The sequence below is a fragment of the Thunnus maccoyii genome, chromosome 3 (genome assembly GCF_910596095.1).
Source record: "Thunnus maccoyii chromosome 3, fThuMac1.1, whole genome shotgun sequence".
Lineage (NCBI taxonomy): Eukaryota > Metazoa > Chordata > Actinopteri > Scombriformes > Scombridae > Thunnus > Thunnus maccoyii.
Genome location: NC_056535.1, coordinates 25,508,554 through 25,535,721, shown reverse-complemented (window position 1 = coordinate 25,535,721; position 27,168 = coordinate 25,508,554). Strand labels below are relative to the sequence as shown.

At 38.5% G+C, this 27,168-nt stretch overlaps 1 protein-coding gene across 2 annotated transcripts in view; it reads right to left on the bottom strand.

Annotated features, from left to right (window-relative positions):
* Positions 1-13,956: 13,956 nt before the first annotated feature.
* Positions 13,957-27,168, bottom strand: part of tafa3a (TAFA chemokine like family member 3a) — a 110,822-nt gene continuing 97,610 nt past the window's right edge. For both annotated transcript variants that reach the window (XM_042407076.1, XM_042407075.1), the window contains 2 exons: positions 26,759-26,883; positions 13,957-14,733 (listed from right to left, as the gene is read on the bottom strand). In XM_042407076.1, coding sequence (XP_042263010.1) covers positions 14,722-14,733; positions 26,759-26,883 — 137 coding nt within the window. In that variant the 3' untranslated portion in view covers positions 13,957-14,721. The remainder of the gene's footprint in view (positions 14,734-26,758; positions 26,884-27,168) is intronic.

Below are 27,168 nucleotides of genomic sequence, written 5' to 3'. Positions count from 1 at the left end.
CATCAAAGCTTTCACTCTTGACTTCTTTTGACTGGAACACTCTAAAAAGTTATTTTGCCTCTTTTTTTTTGAGATAGGCTTTGGTGCATAGCTGTGGGTGGGCCTGGGACTACCCTATTGGCACTCAGGCCCACTCAATCAGAAGGCTTCCTTTTTTTCCACTACTACTTGCAATCATCCAGTGAATAGCAGTCAATGAATACTGTTTCAATTATCTGACTATACGACCAATAAAAATAAAACAAGTCTTGTTTCTTGCTTCTTGTTTACCATACGATGATGTTCATTGGTCAGCTTTTTTGAGTGGTATTGCATTTCGCAAATACCAGATTGTGAGCAGCTCCTCCTATTTCACTCAGTGTACAGCCTGCGCTTTGCACACAAGAACAGAAGCCTACTGTCCGTTAGCTTGTTGCTTGTAATGTAAAGATGTTAAGATAAAAAACATGGCGAAACAAAGCAGTTTGCTTAAGTTTATCACAAAAAGATGTCATTAGGAGCAGGAAGAAGAGAATTCAGCTCAAGTTCAGCCATCATTCTCAACCCAGACACCTACTCCAGTGCCAGTTTCTCCTCAACAAGTGCCAAGTAGTAATGACATGTATGTGGCTGATAATTCAACTCTTTCCCCATCAGCAGTAGGCAGGCTGAACTCTTTCTGCCCTCCTTTGAAAGAGAACTGACTGAATTGCAGAACTAAATGATTTCAGTGTTCAAAACCAAGCCCTCTGATCTCCTGCTGTAATCATCAAAAGTAAATCTGATGATATATGATATATATGAATAAAAATCTATTTTACAATTTCAAACTGTAGCAACAATAACAGTACAATTGGATTTTATGCTGATGTTGCTGTGTGTGTGCGCACATGCATGCGTGTGTGCATATGGTTTGGCCACCATGCCAGGCTATGTTCAGGTGTAATTTTTAATGTTACTGAGCATGTTGGTGCCGGTGTACTTCTATCCATACACTTGATTGATGATGCTGTTGCATCTGTCAGCTGTGTGTCTGTCAATATTTGGTTGCCGTGTCAGGCTATGCGATACTGTTAACACTAGTGCTGGAATAGGGGGGACACAAGACTTTTTGTCCCCCCACTTTCAGGTGTTATGGTAATAAAGTGGTAACGTCTAAGCCAGGTATTATGGTCTTAGCGATAATGTAGCCTGCTCATGCTCAACATGTTGGATCTTAAATCCAATCATAATCAGAACACAGAGGACCGTGAGTATTATGGCTACCAAAATTGGCACAGAAAATAATGTTTAATGTGGTTAAAGCATCTGTATTGATCTGTTAATGAATGTGGGTGACTCTTACAGTATCTGTTGTACACAGCTGGTTTATACTGTATGAAAAGCTGCAGCATCTGAAGGCAGCAGGACTGATAGTTTGATAAATCCACAGCATCTGAGAAGTGCTGCGCCAGAGCGCAGTGCCATTCACTGTGTTTACTTTCATTAAATCGCAATGAAAACAACACCAGGCTTCTGCAGGATAACCGCACATACCTATACACACATCAGACTGGTCGGTTACAACTCAATAGCCTCTTTTCCAACTTTCTTTTCAGCAAAAGCAGCGTCTCCTGTTTTATTCTTGAGACACATTAGAGTGCAAACGCTGCTGTGAAACATAAATTACTAAACTATGTGACCATTTACGAGGTGAGATACATTAGTGTTATGGCTGAAATACCATCGATCTGATCATCTTATTATGTCATCCAAAGCTGAATGACCCCCCACTTCAAAACTCATTTGCTCCTGACCGTTAATGTTCATCTTGGTGCCTGTAACAATACATCTGATGATTTATAAGGCTTGTATGATTAAACTGTGGTGCATTCAGGCAAGTATAATTGTAATGGCCTATTTTGGTTAACATATACTTTTCAGAACCTATTAAATATGATTGGTCTTGGACGGACCAGGCCCACCTGATTTTCACTGTGCCCATCCACACTGTGATTTCTGCCTATGCTACTGGGTAGGCTGTAATTTTAAGACTACCAAAAGAACAAAGAAGTAAGCACAACAACTAAGGAATGCAAGTCATATAGTTAGACCAGCATAATAGTTTGCAGAAATTCGCATTTAATTAAGAATCAGCCAGTGATTAATAGCACTGTCTATTAAGTTTATTTCAATTAATTCAATCAAGTAACATGGATGATATTTTAAAAAATAAAGTCAGTATTTGCTATATAGTTAACAGTTTTTTCACGTTTTCAGCAATTATTTCCTAACATGTATAATATGTTTAAAAAGAAATCTCTGATTTTCCTTTACACACAATTTAAGTTTATATATTGAACTTGTTAGCAAACAGTTGCTTATTTACACATCCAGCAATTACAGGGTAACATTATCATTCGTTTGGAGTTGTGTTTCTATCCACCTGGTGAATGAAAGTCCAATATTCACTCTCTATTATCTCTGTTTTTGCTCTCTACCAACTCCTGAGGGAAATATCTGTCTCTTTAGCTGCTAAATGCTCCACTATGTTCACCAGCAAGTCTGCAGCTAATTGTGTCTATTTGCTGTTTGGTGCTGCTGGTAGTATACAATAGGATTTTTAGAGAGAAAAACAGCAGCCGAAAACAACGTTATAAGAGTGTTGAGAGTGAACCAAAATAGTAAAGTTGCAGCTGGACAGCTAAACAATGAGCTGAAATTTGGTGTAAAGCTCCGTAAAGCTGAGGGGAGCTGCACAGTCGCTGATAATTCTTTGTAGGTTCATCACCACGAGCCATAACCGACATGTTAGACACTGTCAGTCACATAAGAACATAATATAAATTGAACATAAGAAAGAAGAGATAAGTAGCAAACTAGTGTAAAATAACATGATACTGTAGGTTGGTTTTCCTCCTCTCCTCCCCAATTTTTTGAGTCACTGATTTATAGCGTGTTTTGTTATACTGCATATGTGTTGTCAATGTGGTGAAGATGTTTTCCTCATTTGATTGTGTTTTGTGTGTGTTTTCCTCAGTTGCACTGCATTGTGTCATGTGTTATTTTGCCTCCTTTTATCTAAATGCTAGCAGAAGCTTTTCCACATTGCACAGAGTTACACTCTGGCAGAAATGTCACTAAACAAATGGACAACAATAAGCCAATCAATCATCAATCAGTCACTGGGTTGATCATTGTAATACAATTCTTATTCAAAGACTTGAATATCAGCCTATGTGTTGTTCCAATATTTAGTGTGATTGACAGTTTCATTTAAAACATATAGATTTTTGCCCTCAAAAAACCCATGTCAATCAAACCTGAGTCTTCTTACTGAAAACAAACCTGCATGAATCAATCTAAATCCGCGTGACATAAAGAATTTTTAAAGTGATGAGGTTTGCTGCAAGACTATATCACATAATTAAATTCATCATAGAGCAAACTTACCTTAGAATAAGTTAATAAGACGGAGTCATGCAGTGGCTCTCCAACTGTATACAGCAAAGTGAAAAATTGTGGTACTGAGCAGAGAACAGGCTGAACAAAGGCAAGCATGCTGAGACTCACATGGAGTTTAATGAAAGTGAAGTCCTGCAGTTTTGGGGCGAACCAAGCCTTCTGTTGGTCCTCACTTGTTCTGTCACTATAGGCAAAAATGTGCTGCTTAAATGTGCAAACATTCTCCTTCTTTATGGCCCAAACACTGCTAGATTTGATACATGTCAGAGTATTTGATTTTTGCACTCATCCTCTGTTGTTTTACAAATTAATTCTTAACCTGGCAAATAGTAAAAGTGAATATGAGGGGCTATGCAGTGCACATATTCAGCACAGACATGCTGTGATCTACACACATCATCACTCCCTAATATCCTAATATAATACACGCACATAGTAATTTATTCCCACACACAAACGCACAGACATGTTCACACGCTGCATTGTGTCAGTATCATCAGTCCCTAATGTAACCATCTGCTCTACTCTGTATTTCTTTTATGCATAAAATGCTAACCAACTCTTGGCAAGAGTCCCTCTCTTCACCATCTCATATGCATCACAGCAAATTAATGAGTTACCTGAGAGAGGACATGAATAGAGCTTTTGTGGGTCTAATGGGAAATTAAAAATGGCTAACAACCCTGAATCAGCCAAACTAATGGAGAGAGTGCTGCTGAGGCCGTTCTGGTATATGCCAGAACTGCGCCTATACTGCCAATGCACTGCGAAATAAACAGGAGGACCTGCATGATGGTTTCATAACTGACAGGCCTAATGAGCAATAAAAAAAAAAAAAAGCTAGGATGATCCAGCAAGGCAAACGAAACATTATTTGGGTAAATAGAATTCCCTTGAGCGGCGATCCCCTGGTCTATAATCAGATACAGTTTATCTATAATGAATCAGTATGCTTTAAATTTATCAGTTGAACTTATGCTGAGCTGTTTCAAAATCTGATTCAGAAGTCTATTTGTTGACACATAAATTTGCTCTACAAAGTGTTCTTTAGTACAGCATAAGCACAGATCTTTGGGTTGAGAATATTCTGATAACAACAACAGACACACACAAATCAGTTTGACTGTCACAGGACAGAAATGATATCAGGAGGTAAAATATACAAGCTTGGCAATATTATTTTGTCATTGTCATCAAATGCCATGAAAAGAACCAAACCAACAATGAACTGATCTTACACTATTGTCTGTGTAACCAAAGCTGATTTAGCTTATTCCTCTATCCTATTAGGGCTGGGTATCGTTTAAAAAATTACAATACCAGTACCAATAGCAGTACCCTTAAAGTGATACCAATACCAATAGAGTACTTCATTCTATACCTTTTTTTTTATATTTCATTCGATACCCATCATGTGAATGGAAACATTCAGTTGTGTAAAATGCAACCACTCCCTCCCATCCAAATGATTTTTACACAAATACATTTTGAAAGTGTTCAAATTATTAAAATATGTATTAAATAACTGTGCAAAACTGTACAGTAAAGTATTATAACCACAGACTGTATTGGTTGTAGCTGCTGGGGTAATGGGCCAATAACACGTTGCATTAAATTGAAGAACACCTGTGGTGATTGGCTGTGAGCAAAACCATACAAATAGTCTTTTTTTTTCTAGATGTGGGAACAAAAAGGATCAAATGCAGGTGTCGTTTGACTGGAGAAGTCAAAGACAAGATACTAATTGGTACTGGGTTATTTTGGTCGATATCTTAAAGGTATCAAGTACCAATATCTTTAAGGTATCGAGTACTGATACCAAGCCCTACGTCCTATAGAGCTAAATTGTCAAAAACACATCAGTGAGGCACACTGGGTGATGTATTGCTTCATTACCATGAACACAATTCCACATACTGTACATCATCCTTCTGCCATAAATAGTCACTAGAGCAACAAATGTGTGTTAATCCGCTGCTAAAAATTGTCCCCAACAAATCACTCCAGGTTGAGTAACGTTTGCTAAAAGCAGTGCCAAGATGTTTTAGAAAATGACTCAGCCTTAAAAAAAAAAAAAAAAAAAAAAGATACTATATTTTTGTAACCATTTTGAAAGATTTATAACTTCAGTGGGAACAAATGGTCTGGGGACTGAGTACCACAGACAGAGTATTACTGAGAGACAGATTTGCAAGTTGTTGGTTTTGGCATTTTCATGGTATTTGTTGACAATCTCCCTCCCCTGTGTGAATGATGAATGGTGAGTTTCCCCAGTGTGTATGTGTAACCTGTCTTCTTTTTTTTTTTTTTTTTTTAAAAAAAAGCTTTATTAATTTATTAACAGGTTCACAATTTAAAAAATAAAAACACATACATAAGACACAAATCACAAATACAATGGAAAGATATAAAGTGCCAAGTGTATAAAGTGCGTATGGCATCTGTTTTTGGCAGCACCTGGAAATTGATCAAAGTCCTCCTGGTGAGATTCTTCACACATGTCATCAATCCATCTGTGATTTTGTCATCCTGTTTTTCCATGCTGTATTTCTCTCTATTTTCTTGCTTTCTTGGTCTGTTTTTTACACTCATCTGTTGCATGTCCATCCTGGAAGAGGGGTCGATCCTTGAGGTTTCTTCCATTTTTTTATGCTGTTAAAGGGGTTTTGGGGGGTGTTTTTCCTTATCTGAATCAATGGTCTAAGGATAGATGATGTTGTATTGCTGTACAGATTATAAAGTTGCAGAAATATGTGTTGTGATAGAGTTGATATGTATATAGGATTTAGTGATGCCTTCCCTTGATAGGAATTTATTGTGTTAAAAACAGACCATTAATATTATATGGACAACTGTACTGTACTGTTTAGGTGATGAAATGGTGTGAATCAGTAGGATACATATAACATTTAACATCACATCAACATTCTCATCTAAAGTGGTTTGGAGGAGGGGACCGTGAATTAAAGGGGGCAACATCAACACCCTTCAAGTCCCCCTTTTACACCTCCTTTGACTTCACCTCTTCTATCAGCCAACATGGTTTAATCTGAAACACAAGCCTCGGGTTGCAAAAGTCACTCTACATCTTGTCAGGACAATATTTTCACTGCCTCCTTTTCCCAGCGGCGATGACCTTCCTGCGTCTCTCTGATCTGTGCGGCACAGACACCCAGCCCACATTGACAGGACTGCAAAAGGCAGCCAAGCATATCTTAATCCATTCGAGCTCTGCTTTGCTGCAGCCTGGGTTGTCTAAGGTGCTGCTGAAGGTCTCTCTGTTTACAAGAAAGGTTTTTTCAACCACCTAGTCCATTAGTCCGAATGGAAGACGCTAGCAAAGGCTGGGGTAAAGGCTGGGGAGCTTTAGACAGCTGACAGAACCAAAGGTATTCTGTCATTTTGATGTCATGTAGCTAAACCTGCCAATTTCCTCTGACCATGCCCTCCTGAAATACGTAGACTGTTTGTGAAAATGTGCACACTGTTCCAATTTGCTCTCCATGTAAACACTCTTTTTTAAAAATTATTTATCAGGAATAAATGTGTCAAGTTGTTCATCGTAGACAACTGTGTTAAGAGCAGAAACCTCATTTTCTTAACAGTTTTGAAAAGGGATTCACACAGCATTAACTCTGCACACTACACTTAAAGTACCTTTGAATCAAATTACATTCACTTTCATGGTTTGCAAATGATAGAACTCAGTCTTTCAGTTTCATGCTTCAACTCTCATAGAATTAGTTCTACTTGTTGAATTAGACACGTAAAAATGAATCTGAATTAATAGCTGGTCAGAATTCGCTTTAAAATGCCTAACAAGCAAAGACGTTCAAACACCCATCCATCCATTTTCCTTACCGCTTATCCTCTAGAGGGTCATGGGGGAGCTGGAGCCAATCTCAGCTGACACTGGGCGAGAGGCGGAGTACACCTTGGACACGTTGCTAGTCAATCACAGGGCTAACATGTAGTATACGGACAGACAACCATTCACACCTACAGGCAGAGCCATCAATTAACCTAACCTGCATGTTTTTGGTCTGGAGTATCCAGAGAGAACATGCAAACTCCACACAGAAGGGCCCTAGCCAGCCGGTGGGTTTGAACCCAGAACCTTCTTGCTGTGAGGCAACTGTGCTAAACACTGCTCTACCATGCTGCCACGTTCAAAGGTCTGTTTCGTGAATAACTACATGGCTTCATCAAAGACCAGCTACAGCTGATGCAAAGCACACTTAAACATAACAGCTGTAGACGGTTGCACTTTATATAACTCCTTTCCCATTGAGCTTAAACAGCAGGATAGAGGGGTGTTTGCACTTGAAAATGACAGCTAAAGGTGTGGGTATGGGGGTGTATATTGCTGGTGGGATAGTTTGTGTGTCTCTCCAGTTCCCTTCACAGATGGAGAGGAGTGCCCCAGGTAAGTGGAGACCAAGCCAAGGATATGAAACAGGGATGACCAGGCTCCCACCGGAAGACAACAGAGGAACTGAGGGATTCTGGGATCTGTGCTACAATAGATAATTAGTCAGGAACATCTGTTGGAGGAAGTTCCCCTGTACCTCATGGGCCACAGATCTTAAATCACTCTTTGGCTCGGAGTGGAGAGTGAGCAGCTCGAGCTATTTACTTTGATAAATCATTTGTATTAATCACCAAGGTCCACCTGTACACTTCCATATGGCTGTGATGGGGTGGTGCGTGAACTTCAGTTGGTCCCAATGTGGTGAAAAACTAACCCAACCATCAAACGAAATGGAACTGAATGAAACATTTTAAACAAGTTTGAGCTTTCTCAGACTTAATCGTTTTCACTTTAAAGTTTAATCTCTCATCTCAGCATTTAAAAAAAACAGCCTTAAGTGTGTGCAGGTAATTCAATTTTCCAAGCATTTCATTTGAATGCAGAGACATAAGCTATCTGCAAATGGCATCAAATGCAAGGGAGTGACGATTCCCACTTTCAGCTGTAAAAATGTGTGTATAATTCTAACCTGAGCTACTGTGAGTGCTTATCAACGTGGAACTGATATGAAACTGTACTGACAAATTTGATTCTTTGATATTCCCCACTGTCACCATTTCATTAACATCAGTTCAGGAGACCATGTCTGAAAACAGTCTACAGCTACACTAGTGCCCATGTGAGGTTGTATTTCAGTCCAGCAGGAATAATGTTTACCAGGTTCACCATACGTTTAGTGTGTAAGCATGCTAACATTTGCTAATTAACATTAAGCACAAAATAAAGGCTGATGGGGATGTCACTAGTTTTGCAGGTAAGTTTTGTGCAAATGAAAATTTTTAACCTGGTGGTGGTGCTACATGAAAAGTCAGTGTATCACCAAAGTTGTTGCAAATCATCCTGTGGAGAACATGAATCCCTGTACCAAATCTTATGGCGATCCACCAAGTGGTTCTCGAGACATTCTTGTTTGAATCAAATCTTTCTGTTGAACTTAGGAGAAAGGTCAGTGGATCACCAAAGTCAGTAAGTTTCATCCTCTGTGGATCATGAATGTCTGTTCAAAATTTTATGTCAATCTATGTGATAGTTATTGAGATATTTCAGTCTGGACTAAAGTGGTGGATCAACAAAAACAAACAACAGATGGGCATCATCATCCCTGGAGCCACGCCGCCAGCAAGGCTAAAAAATCAAGCAGTGAATGACATTTGCACACCACAAACATAATGGAACAGTCCATTGACCCCACCTACCTCTATAAGAAATTATACCGATACTTTAATTTCAATAGCATCATCTACTAGTCCCCTCAATCATCAAATGTCACACTTGGGGCGGCCCTGCTCCTGGGCAGTGTAACCTGACCATTAGCACAAAATTGGATGCTATTTACAGCGTTGAGAAATAAGGTAAATAAATAAATAAATGCCCACTTGCGCGTTGCGAAATGGGGCCAAGGAGAAAAAAGGCAGTTAGAAATCCATCAGAATGTCATTTTGTGTGTCTCTGCCTCTCCCTCTCTGCCCATCCAGATAGATATCTGCTCATTTCGAACCTCACTCCCATTAACCTGTTCACAGGTTGCCAAGAGAGGAAGTAGTATTTTTCACCTTTCTATCAACTCCCCGTGCCTGCCTACAGACACCCACTAACCCCTCCTTTTTTCTTCTTCCCCTACTTTTGGTCTGTCTGAGTAAGTTCCACAAAAGATAATTTCCTTTTCAAATTACAGCAGGCCTTTTCACTGACCCGAGGGCATTGTGATAATGCAGTGTGGGAGCGGAGAGTGTCTCTGATGAGGGGTGAGAGCAAATGCAGCGGCCAGCACTAATGTCTTGTCAACACCATACTTGGACATGGGTGCCTATATACTGCACAGCTTCAGATTTGCAGAGCAGGGCAGGCCAGTCAGATTCTCTTAAAGCATTATGGGCTAAAAAAAAACCCAGCATGATTAGCTGCCACTCGCTTCACACAAAACAGGTTGGTGCTTGTGAAGGTACAATATGTGATGTTGTTAATAGCCAGGAAAAGAAAAAAAACGTTGGTGAGGAAGCCTCAACAGGATGTGTAAGTGACTTGCCGAAGCAGCTTGCAGGCTATGTCGTGATTCATGAGCTAATCGCCTCTCAGTCCAGTCAGGCATGAGAAACACAGAGAGGAGGAGGTGTCAGATACAGGAATACTTTGATATTAGAATTCAAGGCATCTACGTCTTGCCTTGAGCAGGATAATCCCATTATGCCTCAGGTCACAGTGGTGCACTCACAGAGAGAGAGGCACAACTCACTTCAAAATAAACTGCTTAGGGATGACGAGAATAACACAAACAGCCGTCAGAAATAACATCAAACTCCGACCAAAACTGAATTAGAACATCTAATTTAGGGACGAAAAATACCCTGGATATTGAAAAGAGAGAGTAACACAATTAGATTTTTAAAAAGCAAGAAAGTTTTTACAGGCAGACTTTTACAGTTCATCTTGGGTGTTTTCAAGATCGAGCGGTTTTTCATTACAGTCTGTCAGCTTTCATTACGAAATGAGAAAATTTAATTTTGCTTGGTGTATCTGACAGTTTTTCAAACTAATTCATCCTGTCAAGATAAAGCCTTGGCAAACCCACCAGATGGTGTTTGTGTAACTGAGAGCTTTGTTTTCAGTGTGCACATTTCGTAAAGTGCAAGACCCTTCCTGATTTAGATCTAAATGTTCTTAATTGTGTTAAGTTTCTTTTTGCTTTGGGAGAGGGAAATTTGTCTCTATCAATCTCTGATTACTATCTTGTTTAAACTAGATAAGCCTAAAAACAAACTGGTTGTTAGTGATTTTCAATTTATATTCACTTGGTCTTTGATTTATATTAATTTTAGATATTTCTCAGCAAAGAAAAAATGCTACAAATAGAAAGCTGCAACTCTGAGATAGGATTAAACAGAAATTTAGGTCTTGAATTTAATTCCATTAAAAATAGGACTGGTGAGTCAGTGTCATCCACTTACATTAAGATGTGTGCAGCTCCCTGACCACAGCTAAAAAATACCATTTTCCTAATATTATTTTCTATTTCAGATGGCTGACCAGGGAATTTATTCCAGGGAGGAGGTGTGGGAGGATTTTAATCAACAGCTTCAGAGGTGTCAGTTTGTAAAATCTGCAATTAAACCAGCTATAAGCTAATAACCTACATATTATAACCCACCTCAAAGAATTTAATTAGCAGGAGTTATACTAGAGAAGTTTAATGTGCATGATGATTTAAATGAAGTTCTTGGAACATTTTCGTCCACGGCAAGAATGAAATTTAGGAGAAATTATGACTAATTTGACAGGAATATTGTAATGTTAAAAGGAAATTCAGCACTGATATAAAATGTAATCATCTTTAAAAGAGTAGTTTCACATTTTGGGGCAAGAAGTTTTTTGTTTTTTGTTTTTTTTGCTGAGAGAACTGTTTGTTTATAACATTAATAGCTCAGCATCAAACTATTTGTTTTCATATCATGATTGTTTCTGTGGCTTTTGCTGTCTTGTAATAAGCTTTTAACCAGGAGGTATTTGTACAAAATACTACTTAACACAGTTGAGCTGACAAAGTTGCTCTCAGTCACCAGTGAGAGGAGCCCCACTGCTTGAGGCCACTGACTCATCCAGTGATAATAGTGAATCTGTACAGTCACTCTGATGATTTGGTACTAAAGTTTGTTTGTACTGAATGTAACAGCCAAAAAAGCATAACTGAACTGAAGAATTCAGAGCTTAACAAGATAATTAAGGCTAAAGTAACGTTAACCATGATGAACAGCCGGGTTATGGCTATGTACTGACACTGGAGAGCCTCTCATAGTAAAGCTGTTAGCTCAGCTACAACACAAGTACCACACAGAAAGGGCAGTGAATGTGCAGATTCTCTTCCTAATATGTGGAAATATCCCTTAAACACTCATATCAGCCAAACCAGAGCTTGCAGTGACTGAGAGCACGAGTGTAGTGAGGATCACAGTGGTTACAGGTGGTCACAGCCTGCACAACAGGTGACTTATCTGCAGTATGTGATCCATGACCGCTGCCAAACTCATCCCATGCGCATCCTGCCCACCTCATTTTACTGCAGAGGATGAAACGCTGAAGTCAATAGCGGCGCACAGAATTGTCAAACAGCCAGCTCTCAGATCCACACTGTGGTTTCCAAACACGCAGAATACATTTCCATTCAACTTTTGTGAAGGTCTTTTATGGCAGAGCAACAAAACCCAGAGGAGCTGTGGTATGAAAAGATTTTTCATTATTAATAGAATATTAGCCCACATAAAGGTGAATGACTGAAGGATTGTGTTTCAACACTGCAGGGGCTGTAAAGTGCACAGAGGTTAATTCTCTGATCCAAGGGTAGATTTGTATCATTGTTTGTAGATAGAAAAGGTTTTTCCAGGGGATTGGATTCATGTCTTCTCTCTGTTCCTTGGAGCACTGTGGTGGATTGCCTGGTCTGATTAATCTTAATGAATTATGCAAATAACCTTTATCTCAAATGATTTAGCAATGTTTCTGTATTGTTTTATTAATGCACTTTTGAATTACTCTGTATAATCACGTAGCCTTTCCTCAGCCGTTCGCTGTTTGTAATTCATCGCAAGCTCTTTATTAAATCCATGGTGGTCTCCGGCGAATTGCATGCAGGAATGAGAAATTAGTCATTACTGTAATTTAATGATTTCTAACCAAACAAGAGGCAACCTGGATCGCTAACCATAGCAGCCCCCCACACTCCTCCCCTTCAGCGCCGGTCCCTCGGGTCTGATCTTTGGGAGCGAGCCTTCTATATTTTTGCTTAATTAATTATGTTTAGTATAAGGAGCATTCTGTAGTGAATGCACTGTTTCAATTACAGGCGGAAATTGACTTACAAAATATGAAATTCCCCACAAAGCAGTGGTTTGTTTGGAGTCTAGACACCCCAACATTTGACTAAATATTTATCTGCTTCAGTGTGTGGATTCATGCTTGTTTACCATTAAATGTGTCTTTTTTTGTTAAAAACAGACTCAAGATTTTTGAAAATTCTTCGTCATTTCCACACAGATGTTATATTGACATTTGTCTTGAAGTCATAACCATGACAGGTATACAGAAAACTAACATTACTTATTATCACATCAGACCACACCAGTCCCTATGTGAAAATGTCACATGCAGGTGAAATATAAATACATCTCCGACTGTTTCCTGCCTCCTCGGAGCCGCCTGCCTATAACCTTTTTGTCTTGTCTTCTGCAACGGAGGGTAATGGAGCTGCATGTTGACAGTAAGTATCATTAAACTGTATATGTGTCAAAATACATGGACATTTCATTCACCTTTAGACCACACAGAAGTGGTGGCTAGCATGGCCACTAGGGCTAAATAATCCATTTCCATTGTGCTTTGTCCATTTTCTGCCACCCTCCTGCTCCACGCTTTCTAGCCTGAATCCTTCAGATGGTTTATTTTCTGTAAGCTTTTAATAACATGCACTAACAATGCTTTTGGGACTTCTAACAGGCAGTGCCTTACGGGAAATCATTTGGACCAAAAAAAGGAAGGAAAAGAAAATAAAATGGCTTGTTTGGTGATAGGAAACATTAATTTAACAACAGCACGATAAACGAAGGCTTGGATGATGACGACATCTAGTTTTGGAAATGAATCAAATAGGATTAGGGTTGTTTTAGGGTGAGAGCTAATCATCGTCTCTCCCTGGACCATATTTCAGATGGCTTTTTGTGAAGTCTGTTCGTTTTAAGAAACAGTGCAGTGAGATTTTCCCTTTTGTATTTTTCAACGTGGCCTATTTCTGCATTTGCTGATTTTCACATTTCAGTTCCATCATGAGCGCAACCTTGATTAACTGTGAGCTCTCTCCCTCCCTCTTCTTTTTTTTTGTCAAATTATTTGCTTGAACTGCAAATTTTGAGCCCAAACAGCTCCTGCCTATACAGCATTATGGCCTGATATACAAATTGCATTAACTGTCAAAAAAACCCAAATTTCTCCAGACAGTGACATCCATTGAGTTAGATTTATTGATATAATACTGACATTTGTCATCAATGGTAGTCACCAGGCTTTGAAAACAACAGATACCATTAAAACATTTTGGCAGAACTCAGCTGTGTTGACCCTTGGTGACTTGAAGTCAACCATCATTACATTTTTTTCAGGGTTTTATTGTTGTGGCATAATTTTTTTTGACACATCAAGTCTTTGAAAAGAAGACTCGACGTCCTAACAAACTTAAGAAAGCCAAACACTCAATAGTTTCAAATCAAAAAAACAAGAAACAGAAGATATTGGCTCCATAAGGCTAAAAGGAATGAAAATGCTTATGATCTCACTAGATCTTTAACACAGATATGCATCGAGAGTTCTGGGGCGCTTTCTGGCAAGAAAATAACACAAAAATTTCACATCACATGGTTTTGTTCTAAGAATATTTTTTCAGGTGGAATCCACAGTCTCTTAAGTCAATAAATATCTTCATGGTTGAGTCTTCTAGTCCATAGGAATAAAACTATAATACAAAGAGAGATTTGGTGGGCAGTAGAGTTCAGAGACAACTACTGTTGATGCTGGATCTAAAGTCAGGAATCTTTTCGGATATGTAGTCTTATATGATGCTTCCTGCTCCTTTTCCTCCATTCGTTCAGTGGAATGTCTGTGATTATTGTCCTTATTGGTCCCTGGTTTCCACCAATCCTCAAAACACATGATATCCAAATGTCCTACGGTTGTTGGTCAAAGAAACAACGTCTGGTTCCAAACAAGGGTATCCTGGAAACAGACGACTATCGTGTGACCTAGAAAGAAAAGGAAAGAGAAGAAAAAAAAAGAGTCAGGAAAACATTGTCAGTGACATGAATGGATGCTGAGGATAAAAATGGATTTGACTCATTAATGATGACAAATTGTAATAGTAATACACTCAAAACCAGTGCTATCTGACATGCAGAATGACAGAAACCACTGGGAGAGGAGGGAAATAATTACATCCTCTTTACTTATTCCAGTTGATACAAGTGTAGCGACTCAAATATTCACATTCACACGACTATTCATCATTGCACTATTTATCAAAAGTGTTGGTGTAGGAATGGCAATGTCGGTTGATCCACCACTGATCCAAACTGAAATTTCTCAACAACTATCTGATCGATTGCCATGAAATTTGAAACAGAAATTCATGTTCCCCAGACGATGAATCTCCATGACGTTGGTGATCCCCTGACTTTACATCTGGCACCACCAGCAGGTCAAATTTTTCACTTATCCTATGAAATATCTCAACATCTACTATGTGGATTACCATGAAATGAACAGCTGACATTCATGACTCCCAGAGGATGTTGCCCTCACATTTCCTCTAGGGTCACCATGAGGTTGACTTTTGTGGTTTTGAGTGAAATGGATAATCACAAACTTTGGAACAGTCATTTATGTCACTTAACTTTTCCTCCTTCCCTCCTTAATTTTTCCAATACTTTGATTTATGATCACAAAACTAATAACATTCCAATCAGCCTCAGCTGTACTTGTGTTTAATGCTAATTAGCAAATGTTATCACACTAACTGCCATGTTAAGTTTTGATCATTTTATTAAATTTACTTATCTTACACTCATCTATAAAAGCCTAGATAACCAGGCTGCCCACATGCTCAGTGACCTAGTGGTACCTCCACTACAGCAACCTGGTGGTGCGTCTGCTGGGAATTGTAAGGTGTTCTTTTGTCAATCCTCACACTTGAACAGATGGATTTTTTTTGTCTGGAGGATCAACATGTGGAACTTTTTACCCATAGAACTCTACATGGATCATGACTGGGATCATTTTAAACTCAAACTGAAACAGTTTTTAAAGAGGGATCAGTAGTGTAGTCATGAGTGACCTGTTGCTTATCATTTTATTTTATTGTATCATTGTTTGTAAACTGTTTGCATCTTGTGCTATTTTGTATGTATTTTCTTGTGTTTTATGTATTTTAAAGGCCTGTCTAAAGACAAGCATTGCAAACTAGCTCAGGCTATAAATGCTGCGGTATGTGGTATCAGTTCATGCTTTATTTGTCCCTATACAAATAAACATTAAATACATAAAATAAACTTATGCAGTCAACATGACAAAAACTTAAACGTAAACATTATACTTGATAATCATCATGTTAGCATAGCATGCTGAATTAGCATTTTGCTCAAAGCACTGCTCTGCTTAATTACAGACTTTAAGAGCCACTAGTGTGGCTGTTGATGCTTGTTTTCATCTACCAGCTATTTAACATTGACTAATCACTTCAGCTCTACTTCATGAAACCAAACTATTATTTTTTAGCTTTGCATCTAACAAAAGTCTATATGTCAACTGTGTGACAGGTTCAAGGTGTGCAAATTCCCAGCTGGTATGTTTATAAATCAGACATCTGTGATGTTAATACAGCAAAAGTGAGAAGACAGTCAGCAGCTAGAAGTCAGACATAATGCGATGTACATCATGCTCAATGATTTCCATGCAAACAGGGGGAATATTATTATTCATGATGGCATACTGCTGGCATAAGTATTCTCAGACATTTTCATGAATATTAATCTAAAAGAATGAAAGATGCAGTTTGTACTACTCTCATTTTAAGCATAACTCTAAAAATACTCCCGTACGTGAATGTTGTTCTTTGTTGGTTTGCCCTTTAAAAGTAGAACACAAGTAACTTTTTGACTTGCCTTCTGATGTAGGAGGCAATATTAAACACACACCGACACACACACACATACAAACACAGGTGTTTCTGTGTGAATATTTGCACATTATTGTCATTCAATTAGCAGTTGGCAGGGTCTCACCAGTTGAACCAATAAAGGGTTTTACTGCATACAATCAGTTTTCTGACCAATACAATTTTAATATTTTGAGGAAGTGTGATTTTTCTGCTGCTTAGTGCTGCAGGGAAAAAAAAGCAACTTGCTGTGTGGGGAGGCACAATTTAATTTTCACTTCCATGTGACAATCCTCGGGAATCATGGGTGTGAGAGAGAATATGAAAATGTCTTTCTACTGTTGCAGCAGCTGGCTGTAGACATACATTCATAAATTAAGTTAGGTCACATTATTTTGTCACAACATTATCAGAGACCAATGTTTTTAGTGATGGGGCCCAAATATTTCTACAGGGAGCACACATTTTAGATCTGCTGCAAAAGTAGTGCAAAAATTAATCCAAAATGCATTTATTAGCACTGCTGATTATTGATGTACTGATAATTGTTATATATGTACGGTACATGTATATGATTTCTATCCTTACCAATGTTCTGAGCTAAGTTTTCTTTTTCTTTCTTTCTCATTATAAGACCTAGAGAAATGAGAGATGAGAACTCCAGCAACACTTGTAGTATGAAGAACAACTTTATTAGTTGACTGACGCGTTTCAGCTTGTGGCCTTCATCAGGGTCATTATAAAACACATTACAAACATTTAATTAAAGTTCGGTATGAAAAAAGGTAAAAAGAAAAATTTTTAAAAGTTAAAAGACTTCCTCCCCTTCTCCTTGCACCTTGGAAGTAGGTGAAGTTGTGCCAGAGACCCTTACTCTGCATCATTATTATAAGACCTACAAATAAGAATGCCTTTTAATTTCCCCTCATAGTGAAGTGGAGGAGATAAGACATAAAATTAACGGAGTAAAAAATAAAAAACTTAGATGGTAGCAGAAACAAAACCATGCAGTGCAGTGAAACCTTATCAAAGCGATTAGCATGCTGTGGTGTTGTGGGTGTCACTGTGAGGGTTATCGGTGAATAAACACACAAAGGGGGAATCAGGAGAACAGAAGGCAGCTCCTCGGTGTTTGATGCTTAAGCTGCTTCAGGATGGAAGACCACACTTGACTGGTCAGCTGTAGGTTCAAAGACCCATTGACAAACAAACTAAGACCCCACCTTTGATGGAGAGCTACTGAAGCACATATGTGTGTATCCCATACTCATCAAAGCAATGAAAGCACCTCTGAATATTCACAGTTTTTAATGCATGGGTCTTGTTTGAACCTTTTAGACACTCACATTATATCACTCTTGCTCTAAAATCACAAATTGCATGCTGAATGTCAGCCCCCAGCAATGTCTTAATGGGCTATAAAAAACAAATCAATCATCAATAGAATGACTTAGCTCCTCTTTTCAGACTGGCCATCGACTAAACGTCTCACAGCATCTTTCAGCCTCTGAACTCAGTTTTATTCACATGATGTTTTTGACAATAAAAGGTAGATAAATAGAAGCTAACACACACAGCTTTGTTCAATTTAAGTGACATCAGCTTGTTTGTAGGGATAAAATTAAACGTACAATGAAGCAACTAAAGTTATGTGTTTATTTTTTAAACCACTCCTGAAAATGTGTAATGTGTAATGTATTTCAAACAATTCAGTAACTCAGGAGCTATTTGAGGTGCTTTTTAGTCAAATTAGTTGGTTGACATTGGTTTTAAGAATGGGCAGGATGTATCAGGGTGTCATTTTAAACTATAGGAGAACCAGTCTTCACAAAAACCTAAAGTGAAAAAAGTGAATGTGCCTAAACTTGGTTCCCTTACATGCAACTTCCTCCTTTATATCTACTATTTTTGCTTTTACCCATAATATTGTATTGTTTATGGCATGTGTCTGTATGTATGTATGCCCTTATTGTGCTTTCCTGTTTGGTACATTATAGTACCAAGTTTTGACAATGGTAGTCCAGATTGGGGTTGGTGGATGTCTTTATCGCGTTCACTTTAAAAGAAAAATGAGTGAATATGAGAGCATGATGGAAACAGTTTATCTTTGCTCCATTCTCTCAATAAAAACAGAAATGTCAATGGTCAAAATGGAAATGCTGCATTGAATGATACTGTATTAGTCTATTAAAACAGACTGTATGGACCAGGATTCAATTCACTTTGGTTGCATGTACCAACAAGGTCCATTTAATAAGTGCTAATAAATGAAACTTGATATGAGATTGTTTTGTCCACTGCGGTCTCCAAGGTCAGGAATGAACTCAGTTTTTTTTATCTCAATCTCAGATCTGAACTTCAAAGTCTACATGGATGAAAAGTCCTGGAGGTGCTTTGCACATCTACAGCTTCATGGCAATTTCATGTCTAAAGTCCACTGTTGAAGACTATGTGATACAATCAAATAGGATGACCAGATGTCCCAAATCCTGTCCTGTTTATCGCGAAAATGAATCATTAAGATAATAATAATAGATAATATGAACAAGCTAAAATGAAAGCTGTCTGTATGCTGTGAGACTCAACTTAACTTGAGACTTGAAGGCAAAAATGCTGAGGAGACCTGACTTGGTGATACAGTAATATTGAAAAATTCTACACTAAACGTATTATGTCTTTTGTGGTGCTGCCAAATTGTCATAAATAATGAATGATATAACAGAAGAAAATGTAAAAGACTCTAAATTCAAATGAGAACCCTTTCATTAAATTATCAGTTTACTCTACATGAATTAACCTGGTAGCTCCATAGTTGTTTTTACTCTGAATCTGTGAAAATATTCTGATCAAATCACTTAGATTATAGGCTATAATTCCTGCTTTTAGTTTTGTTTTGTTTTTTAAATGTCCTGTTTGTTTTTGTAAAATATTTAAGAGTATTAATGTTGTTTGTTTTCACTTGTCTGTTGCACTTATTAGGTTATCATAAATAACAGATTGTTGATGTCATTCGACCTGTTTTAAAGCAGGTGACAGAGAGTGCAGCCGCCACTGTGGGAGGGATTTATGATAAAAATATCTAAAAAAAAAAAAATGTGTTTGTAAGCTCCTATAGCAGACATTTAAAATGACTGTAACATACCTGTCACCTGTGCATAATGGTTAATGCGTCTTGTAAACAGTCAGTCAGGACACACTGCGCTTCATATCATCCTCTGAGCCAATCCATCTATCTCTCTATTTTATCCATTAGAGTCTGATGTTTTGTTATTAATATTATGAATCCTTCTGACATTTAAAATTAAGCCACCCATTTCAGTCACTGGTTCAGTTTTTTCAACATGAACATGTGAGTGACTGCTGTAAAATTTAAGTGAACTAGTATTAACACTGTGAGTCAACTGAACTCAGGAATACTAGATTTGTTTCCAGTGAGGTATTATTGAGCTTATATAGTGATTTTCTGAGGTGAACATTACTATTGCTATTCTAGAAACAATATGTAGTTATTTTTGAAATATATATTAGCCTTCTTGTAATCCTGTTCTGAATTTATTCTTTTTTTCTGAGTAAAACAGGAGTTGCAGTCTTGAGAACAGGGGAAGTGTAGCTGCAGGCAGCCACAGAGAAGTAGTGATGTGACATGCATGCCATGCAGACAGATGTGATAGGCACCTTATTGATGAAATGAATAAAATAAAATAAATTTCATGTAATGGATAATAATTTACACATTGTTACATACAACACTATCATTGTGTTTCTTTTTCCTTATGACAGACAGTTGACATCATGAACAAAAGTAATAAATTTTGAGTTTTGACTTTCATGTGTTTTACTGTTCATTGACACTGAATGTAATGTACTGGAGGCCACGCTCACCCCAACTCCCTTGTCCTGAATTTCACCCATTCTCATCTGGTCACTCTGTGGTTAAAAGGTCCAGAATAGCTACATGTATCTTGAGGTGAAATAGTTTAGTCAGCTCCAGTTTCCAAGGTCAAGAATGAACCTTGAACTGCAACAATTGGCGTTTTGTGTTTGTGGGTGGGAAGTCAGTGAGGGATCATGTCCTTGTCATGGCACTAGAGCCTCCTACTGGTTGGCTGAGGCATTATTGGCCCTACTATTAGGTTGGGATCTAGGAAGAAAGAGTGAATGTCTACATGTTATGTAACAGTGACAAGGACCCCAGTGCAGGGGAATTCGGTATACCAAATTGGGGTGAAAAATGAAGAAATAAAAACAGACAATAATACAGAAAAATAATTGATTTCAAGTTGCTACTCAGTATACAGTGTATTAAGACTAGAACACATATCCTTTACACAGATGTGGTGTAGTATACTTATTTAGGGCATATTTTCATTTTGTCCTGAGATGAAATCCACCTCAGATAGCTTTCCATCACCAACCCTTAACACATTCTTTATGAGCGTCATAGCACCTGTCAAGTGGAAAGGCTCTGTGGTTCTTTTGCCGTTGTGTCCTCTGATTGATAGGAAGTGAAAAGCAGGAGCTGCAGGAGTTATAATTCCTGACATTACCAGCAGGACTATAAAACTAGCTGCTGCCCGACATGCAGAGAAAGAGGTAGCAACTGGAGTTGTCCGAGAAGGGGCCTGCAGGGTGTAATGGCGTCTGACTTATTGATGTGACTTCATCATGAGGTGAAATGACACCATCATTTTTTATCAACAATGTCACCACTGGACATCAAGGAAGAGAGGATTTATAGTATTGTATGGGGTATGCAGTACAAGGCAAGCATTTTTTTTACATCCACACTATGTGTCATTATGTATTCTGAGAAAACATAATCTCACATCCATCTTTTGATATTTTTGAAATTAAAGAAATTAATACACTATATCTTATGCAGACTTCAATTTGAGTCAGACTTATGTCAAAGAATAATGACTTAAAATTTGACTTGAACTTGATTCCCTAAAGACTTCACTTGAGATTGAAATAAAAAATATTCAAGTCTCATGTTTTGACCTGGTAAAACCACAGAACATAGAACAAAAAAATAGCACAAGGCAGGCAAGAATTACAACTGAAGACCTTTAATATTTAAAAAATAATTAAGTACTTGCTTTCAGCTTTGCCATATAAAATGTCATCTCGAGAAAAACAACACAATAGATCGTAGTGGCATTCGCCCAAAAATGACATAAAGTTATTTTTGAGTGTCATATGCCATCTGGCAGCCGTAGTAATTATGATGATGATAAGATGACGTATATGTTGACAGTTTTCCTCATTTGGAGGAGGTGGGGTGGTGGGGGGTTATAACCCAACAGTCTTTGCAACAGGAGACCGCTGTTTGTTTCCTCTTACCTATTACTGTTGTCATGACAACAAAGGTTGCCGTAGTAACTTTATGCCACACCAATCAATAACCTTAACAAAGTTGTCATTTTAACCCAAAACATGATCTTTCCCTAAAAAAAGTGGTTTTTGTGCCTAAACCTAACCAGACCTTAACCACAGCATTGTAACATCATAAAACATTATTTTTAAATAGTAATTAGAAACAGTTTTGAAAAGGACAGACAGATGATGTTGTCCTGCCGATTACTGCCGACAGGGGCACAAGATTAGAAAATACTGCTATGTGTTGTTCTAGAGTGCAAATGGTCAAATGATGTATTTGGTCATTTAATTTGATGGACTTGTTGCATTTTAACTGTCAACAAGTGTCATATTGTATTAAAAAATAAATGTACAATTGTAGCTCAAATGCTACGTTAGAGACTATTTAAGACCTGCTCAAATAGTCTCTAACATAGGATCATTAACATAGCCCATTCTAAGACCTTTTTCATTTTTTTCAAATAATTTTAAAGCAGTGGTGTCACTTTTCCCAGAAATTCCAAATTATTGTTCAAAGAACAAAATCAAGAAACATCACAAAAACAGCCACTACACCAACGCCACACTTGTGAACCTGATCTCAATCCTCAGCAGAGCCTCCGAATCAGGTGGGATCCTAGCTATAGCTGCAGTCTAGCTTTGGTTAACATGCTCCCAGTGCCCCTATCGAATGCACAGGAGCTCTTCGTGGTGCCTGCCCAGACCACTGATGCAGCTCTAGACATAATTTCCTGTTTATAATTTAAAAGAGGCTACAGTGTATGCACTATACCATGCCATATAAACAGCTCATAACAAAACAAGTAAACAATGATGGAATTTTCTTGTTGTAGAGTTTGCACAATATGCAACATTGATTACATAATGTCAGGATAGCCTTCTTTACAACTACTCACGTCAAACAAAGGCTCAGAGCTGAGCGAGTGGAGTGGTGGATATTATTCATGAATCTTTTGCGTGTACTTTGTATGTTTCCAAACAATCGGCACATTTCTGTTCTATTTAAAGTTCTATTTAAATTATATTTATACTTAAATTCTATATTATCTATTTATGACTCCCTATTGTGAGTTTTGCATGTCTTCATTATGTTGTTGATTTTGATTTCACTTATTTTAGTCATATATTGTAATTGTAATTAGATTTGTTTTAGTAAAAACTGTAATAAATGAAAGGCATGTTTGTGTCTTTAGAACCATTGTTGTTTAATTATTAATTTATTTATCTATGTAATTTTTGGGGGGGGGTTAGGCTTAGGGTTAGGGTTTGGGTTGAAGCTTGCCTAGGCCACCAAATGTGCCAGGGCTCAGACTGATGTTAACTGCCCTAGAAGCTCGAGCTCAGAGGCCTCGAGCATTCGCAAGCCATCCCTTGCTGGCTCTCTGCGGGAGGCAGCAGGGCCATGAGCATTGAGGGGCCCTGCTGACTCCCAAATCAAAAAAGAGTTGAGGTTCTGACGGGTTCTACTAGCCACCTGGACCCTTACTTGTCTCTGTCTCTGTTTCTGCTTTCCTGTGGCTGTGTGAGAGGGCATGAATTATTAACCCAGCTAAAATAAAAAGCTCTGCTTCATCCAGGCCTCCTGTAGCCATGAATAATGGAAGAGGCAGCTCAACTACAGGCGTTTGGTGAGTCAAACACTGGGCCGTGATGGATGGCTAAGGGCCCACTGAGGTCCCCCCTCACCTACCATCCACTTCAGGTCTACCACACCCTAAAACCCAAAACACACGTCCAGATAACCTCTATTAATCTCTGGAAGTGCTACAGCCTGAGCCCTCCTGCCCTGCCTCGGCACATCCCACTCAACGATTTGGCTTCCTGGAGGGATTATTGTTTGTTGTTTGTCTTTCTCCTGCCTTCTCTTGCCTTTGTTTTGCTTCTTGCTGGCACTTTTGAAGTCATATGCAAGCCTGCGCTGACTTTTTAAAGGCAGGGCTCAACTCAAGCCTGCTCCTTCTTACCCTTAACATTTAAACCATGAAGACAAGATGGAGACGTGAGCTGAAATTCTGCACAGTCACCTACAATGTTCTCTTATGTCACTCCCTAGAGGCTGCGCCTTCCAATTTGTACCATGAAGTCACTGGTGTACAATCACACTGTTTATTACAGAAGTGATAATTAATTTTCTATTTACATAGCTGTCATGTGCTGTGTGAAATCATAGTGTATCTCATTTCTCACCTAAACCACCAACTGTGAGTGTTATGATAAAATTTCGTTCTACTTTCTACTCTCTTTCTACTTTTCTACTTTCTATATTTATTTTATCTATTTATGTACATGTTTTTTGTTATCAGCATAAATTGTATTTTTGGTCTTATTATTTTCAAGAGAATAAATCTGACACATGTTCTTTCAACCCTGTAATTCAGATTTTTTCTGAAATTATACAGTAGGTCCATGCAGAGACAAGACAAATGTCTTGTTGCATATATTAATGTGGCACATCATGTATATTCATGAATAATTTTGACACTAAATATTCTGTTTAGTAGTTGGGCTCTATATTAAAACAAGCCAAGATCTCAGCTCGTCATGAAAACCTTGAAAGTATTAATGTTTATTGATGAAAACACTGCTATCACGGAATAGGCATCAATCAGGCAGTGTATTTTTAAGTGCTAATCACCTGTCAATCAAATAAGTGAAATTACAGTTTAATTGCCCTAAAAATTGCATGGTGTGCCAGTCTAAAACTACGTAATGAAAGTTTAATAAAACTATCTTAATGAATGTCTTGTCATAATGGAAAATAGTGATAATTCATGAACTTTGACTGAATTGGCACCTACTGGTTAAGACACATGCCACATAACCACAATGTTTAATTCTGGCAGTGAACCTTTGTTTTCACCCCATCACTCCTTTTTTTAGAAATAAACTTACTCGCTTTCTTGGCCAGTTAGATGAAAAGATTGATACCACTCTTGTGACTGAGAGTGGCATCAATCTTCTCATCTAACTCTCAGCAAGACAGTGAATAAGCATGTTGCCCAAAATGTCAAACTATTCCTTAAACAGATGCATTCACCCTCTAAGAAAGCGACAATATTACACTATTACACTAACGCCTGGGACACACAGCCTGTGTGAGCAAGGCATGTGCATCGTCGAACCTCATGCTTTTCATTTCAGAGCCCATGTTAACAGTTTACGGCAGCCACACAGCCCACGTGAGCAGTGCATCTCATACGTGCCTTCAGCAGCGCACCATCTAGGGATTCGGCATCACATCTACTTTTTCTGCGTAACACGCAGTTCTCAGCAAAGATAGACAGTGAAAATGATCTGTTGACAGTCATATTGACGTCATACCAGCAACATTACACCTTTCACTGTGGTTTTAATGTCTATATCTGTAGAATATGTCACAGACATGAAAAAAAATATCAAGTATCACCACTGCAGGTCAGCCTACATGGTGCATGCTGGGGCAGGGAGGCTCTCTGGCGGGAACTCCAGCGCAGAGAGTCGGTGACACACAGAGCTTCTTTTCTTGACACCTGCTCACTTTCTGTTGATTAATATTAGTTCAAACCAGGACTCCTGCCTGTTGTTTTACCTGCTTCCAGATGAAAATCTGGTGTTATTTTCCTTATTTGTTGTCAGTTTCTCTCCTGACAGTTAGTTTGAAAGTTTGTTTGTCGGAGTGTGTTTGGCTCATTTGGGGAACTTGATGTTGTCTGGAGGGATTCTCTTCACTTGTAGTGGTGACAACGGGGGTGTAGTTGGTGGAATAATCAATATAATCAATAAGAAAAACCTGCCTTGTGCGAGGAGGGTATGTGACTGACACAAAAGTAGACCCAACCAGACTCCATCATTCCCGTCAGAAAGAAAGCCGCTTTCACCTCACATATTATTTTTTATTTGATACAATGGAGCACGCACTTCTTAGCCTTTTTCTGTCTATACTAAAATAAATGAAATTTATAATGAAATTATATGAAACATTCTATTATTGATGGCCATGATCAAAGTCAAATTCTACAGTATGTAGAACGATAGGGCTGGCAGTAGCAGTGCCAAAGCAGCAACGCTGTCTGTGTGGTCCAGGCATAAGTATCATTGACAAAATGTCTAGAAGATATGAGGGTAAACATTTACCATGGAGAATAAAGGAGAGACATATTAACCAAAATATTTACTAAACCTAAAACACCTTAAAAATATACCATTATCTCTGTATTTTGAGGAGAATTATTTGCCTTTAACAATAATGCACAGTACTGCTTGTTCCCACCACAACAATTAGCTGATGGGATCCAAGATTGCAGATGACTTGATTTGGGTCTGCTAAAGTAGCAGCTTAAATAAAATACAATAAACTGACTCTGGTTAGGCTTGCACAATACAATGAGATGTAGTTAAATAGATAGTTGAACCTTATTCACCCCTTCCTCCTGTTGTAAGCCGATTCCTTCAAGAAACACTTCACTGACTCTCCCGTGAGTCACATCTTCCTCTCCTGCTGCCTCCTACTCTTCTGTGCTCTCAAGTAAAAAGCAACTTCTCCAGCGCGCTCTTTAGCCTTTTGTTTCTTTCTTTTTCAAAAACTTCAAGCACTCCTCCATTATTATAGGGTCATGTTTTGTTATCCGAGGGCCTGACTCTTGCAGTCTATTTTGTTGGATGTAAACACTCTAAGGAATCTACTACTTTTAAGCACAGTTGTTTAAGAATATCTGCTATCTGCCCACAAATATAGATATACGTGCATGAATGAAACCAACCTTTGTTGTCTTAACTTTGTTTCCTGTACTGCAGCTCCATCCTTTGAGGTCTGGCAGCACTTTACACTCTTCCCCATCCATGCAGGGATGCATCTGGCACCACCACTTCTGTGCAACTATGGATGCTGTGAGAGAAGAAAGAAAATCATAAAAAGGCTACTGGAGGCAATTAACAACATGCTGTTTGAAAGTGTAGCCTGGATCTGCCCTGGCTGAAGCAACAACAAGCGCTTTCGGTTTCTATACACATCACAGTGATTGAAGAGAGTGTCTTTTGATCTCTGGCTGACAGTGGAGACCCGTCAGTCCTGCCCCGGTGTGTTTTCAGGGCTGAATTACAGGGCGTGGGTCAATGTCAAGCCGGTGAGTGTTGTGAGCAGGTGCGTGCAGGGAGGTGGGTGAATGTTTGT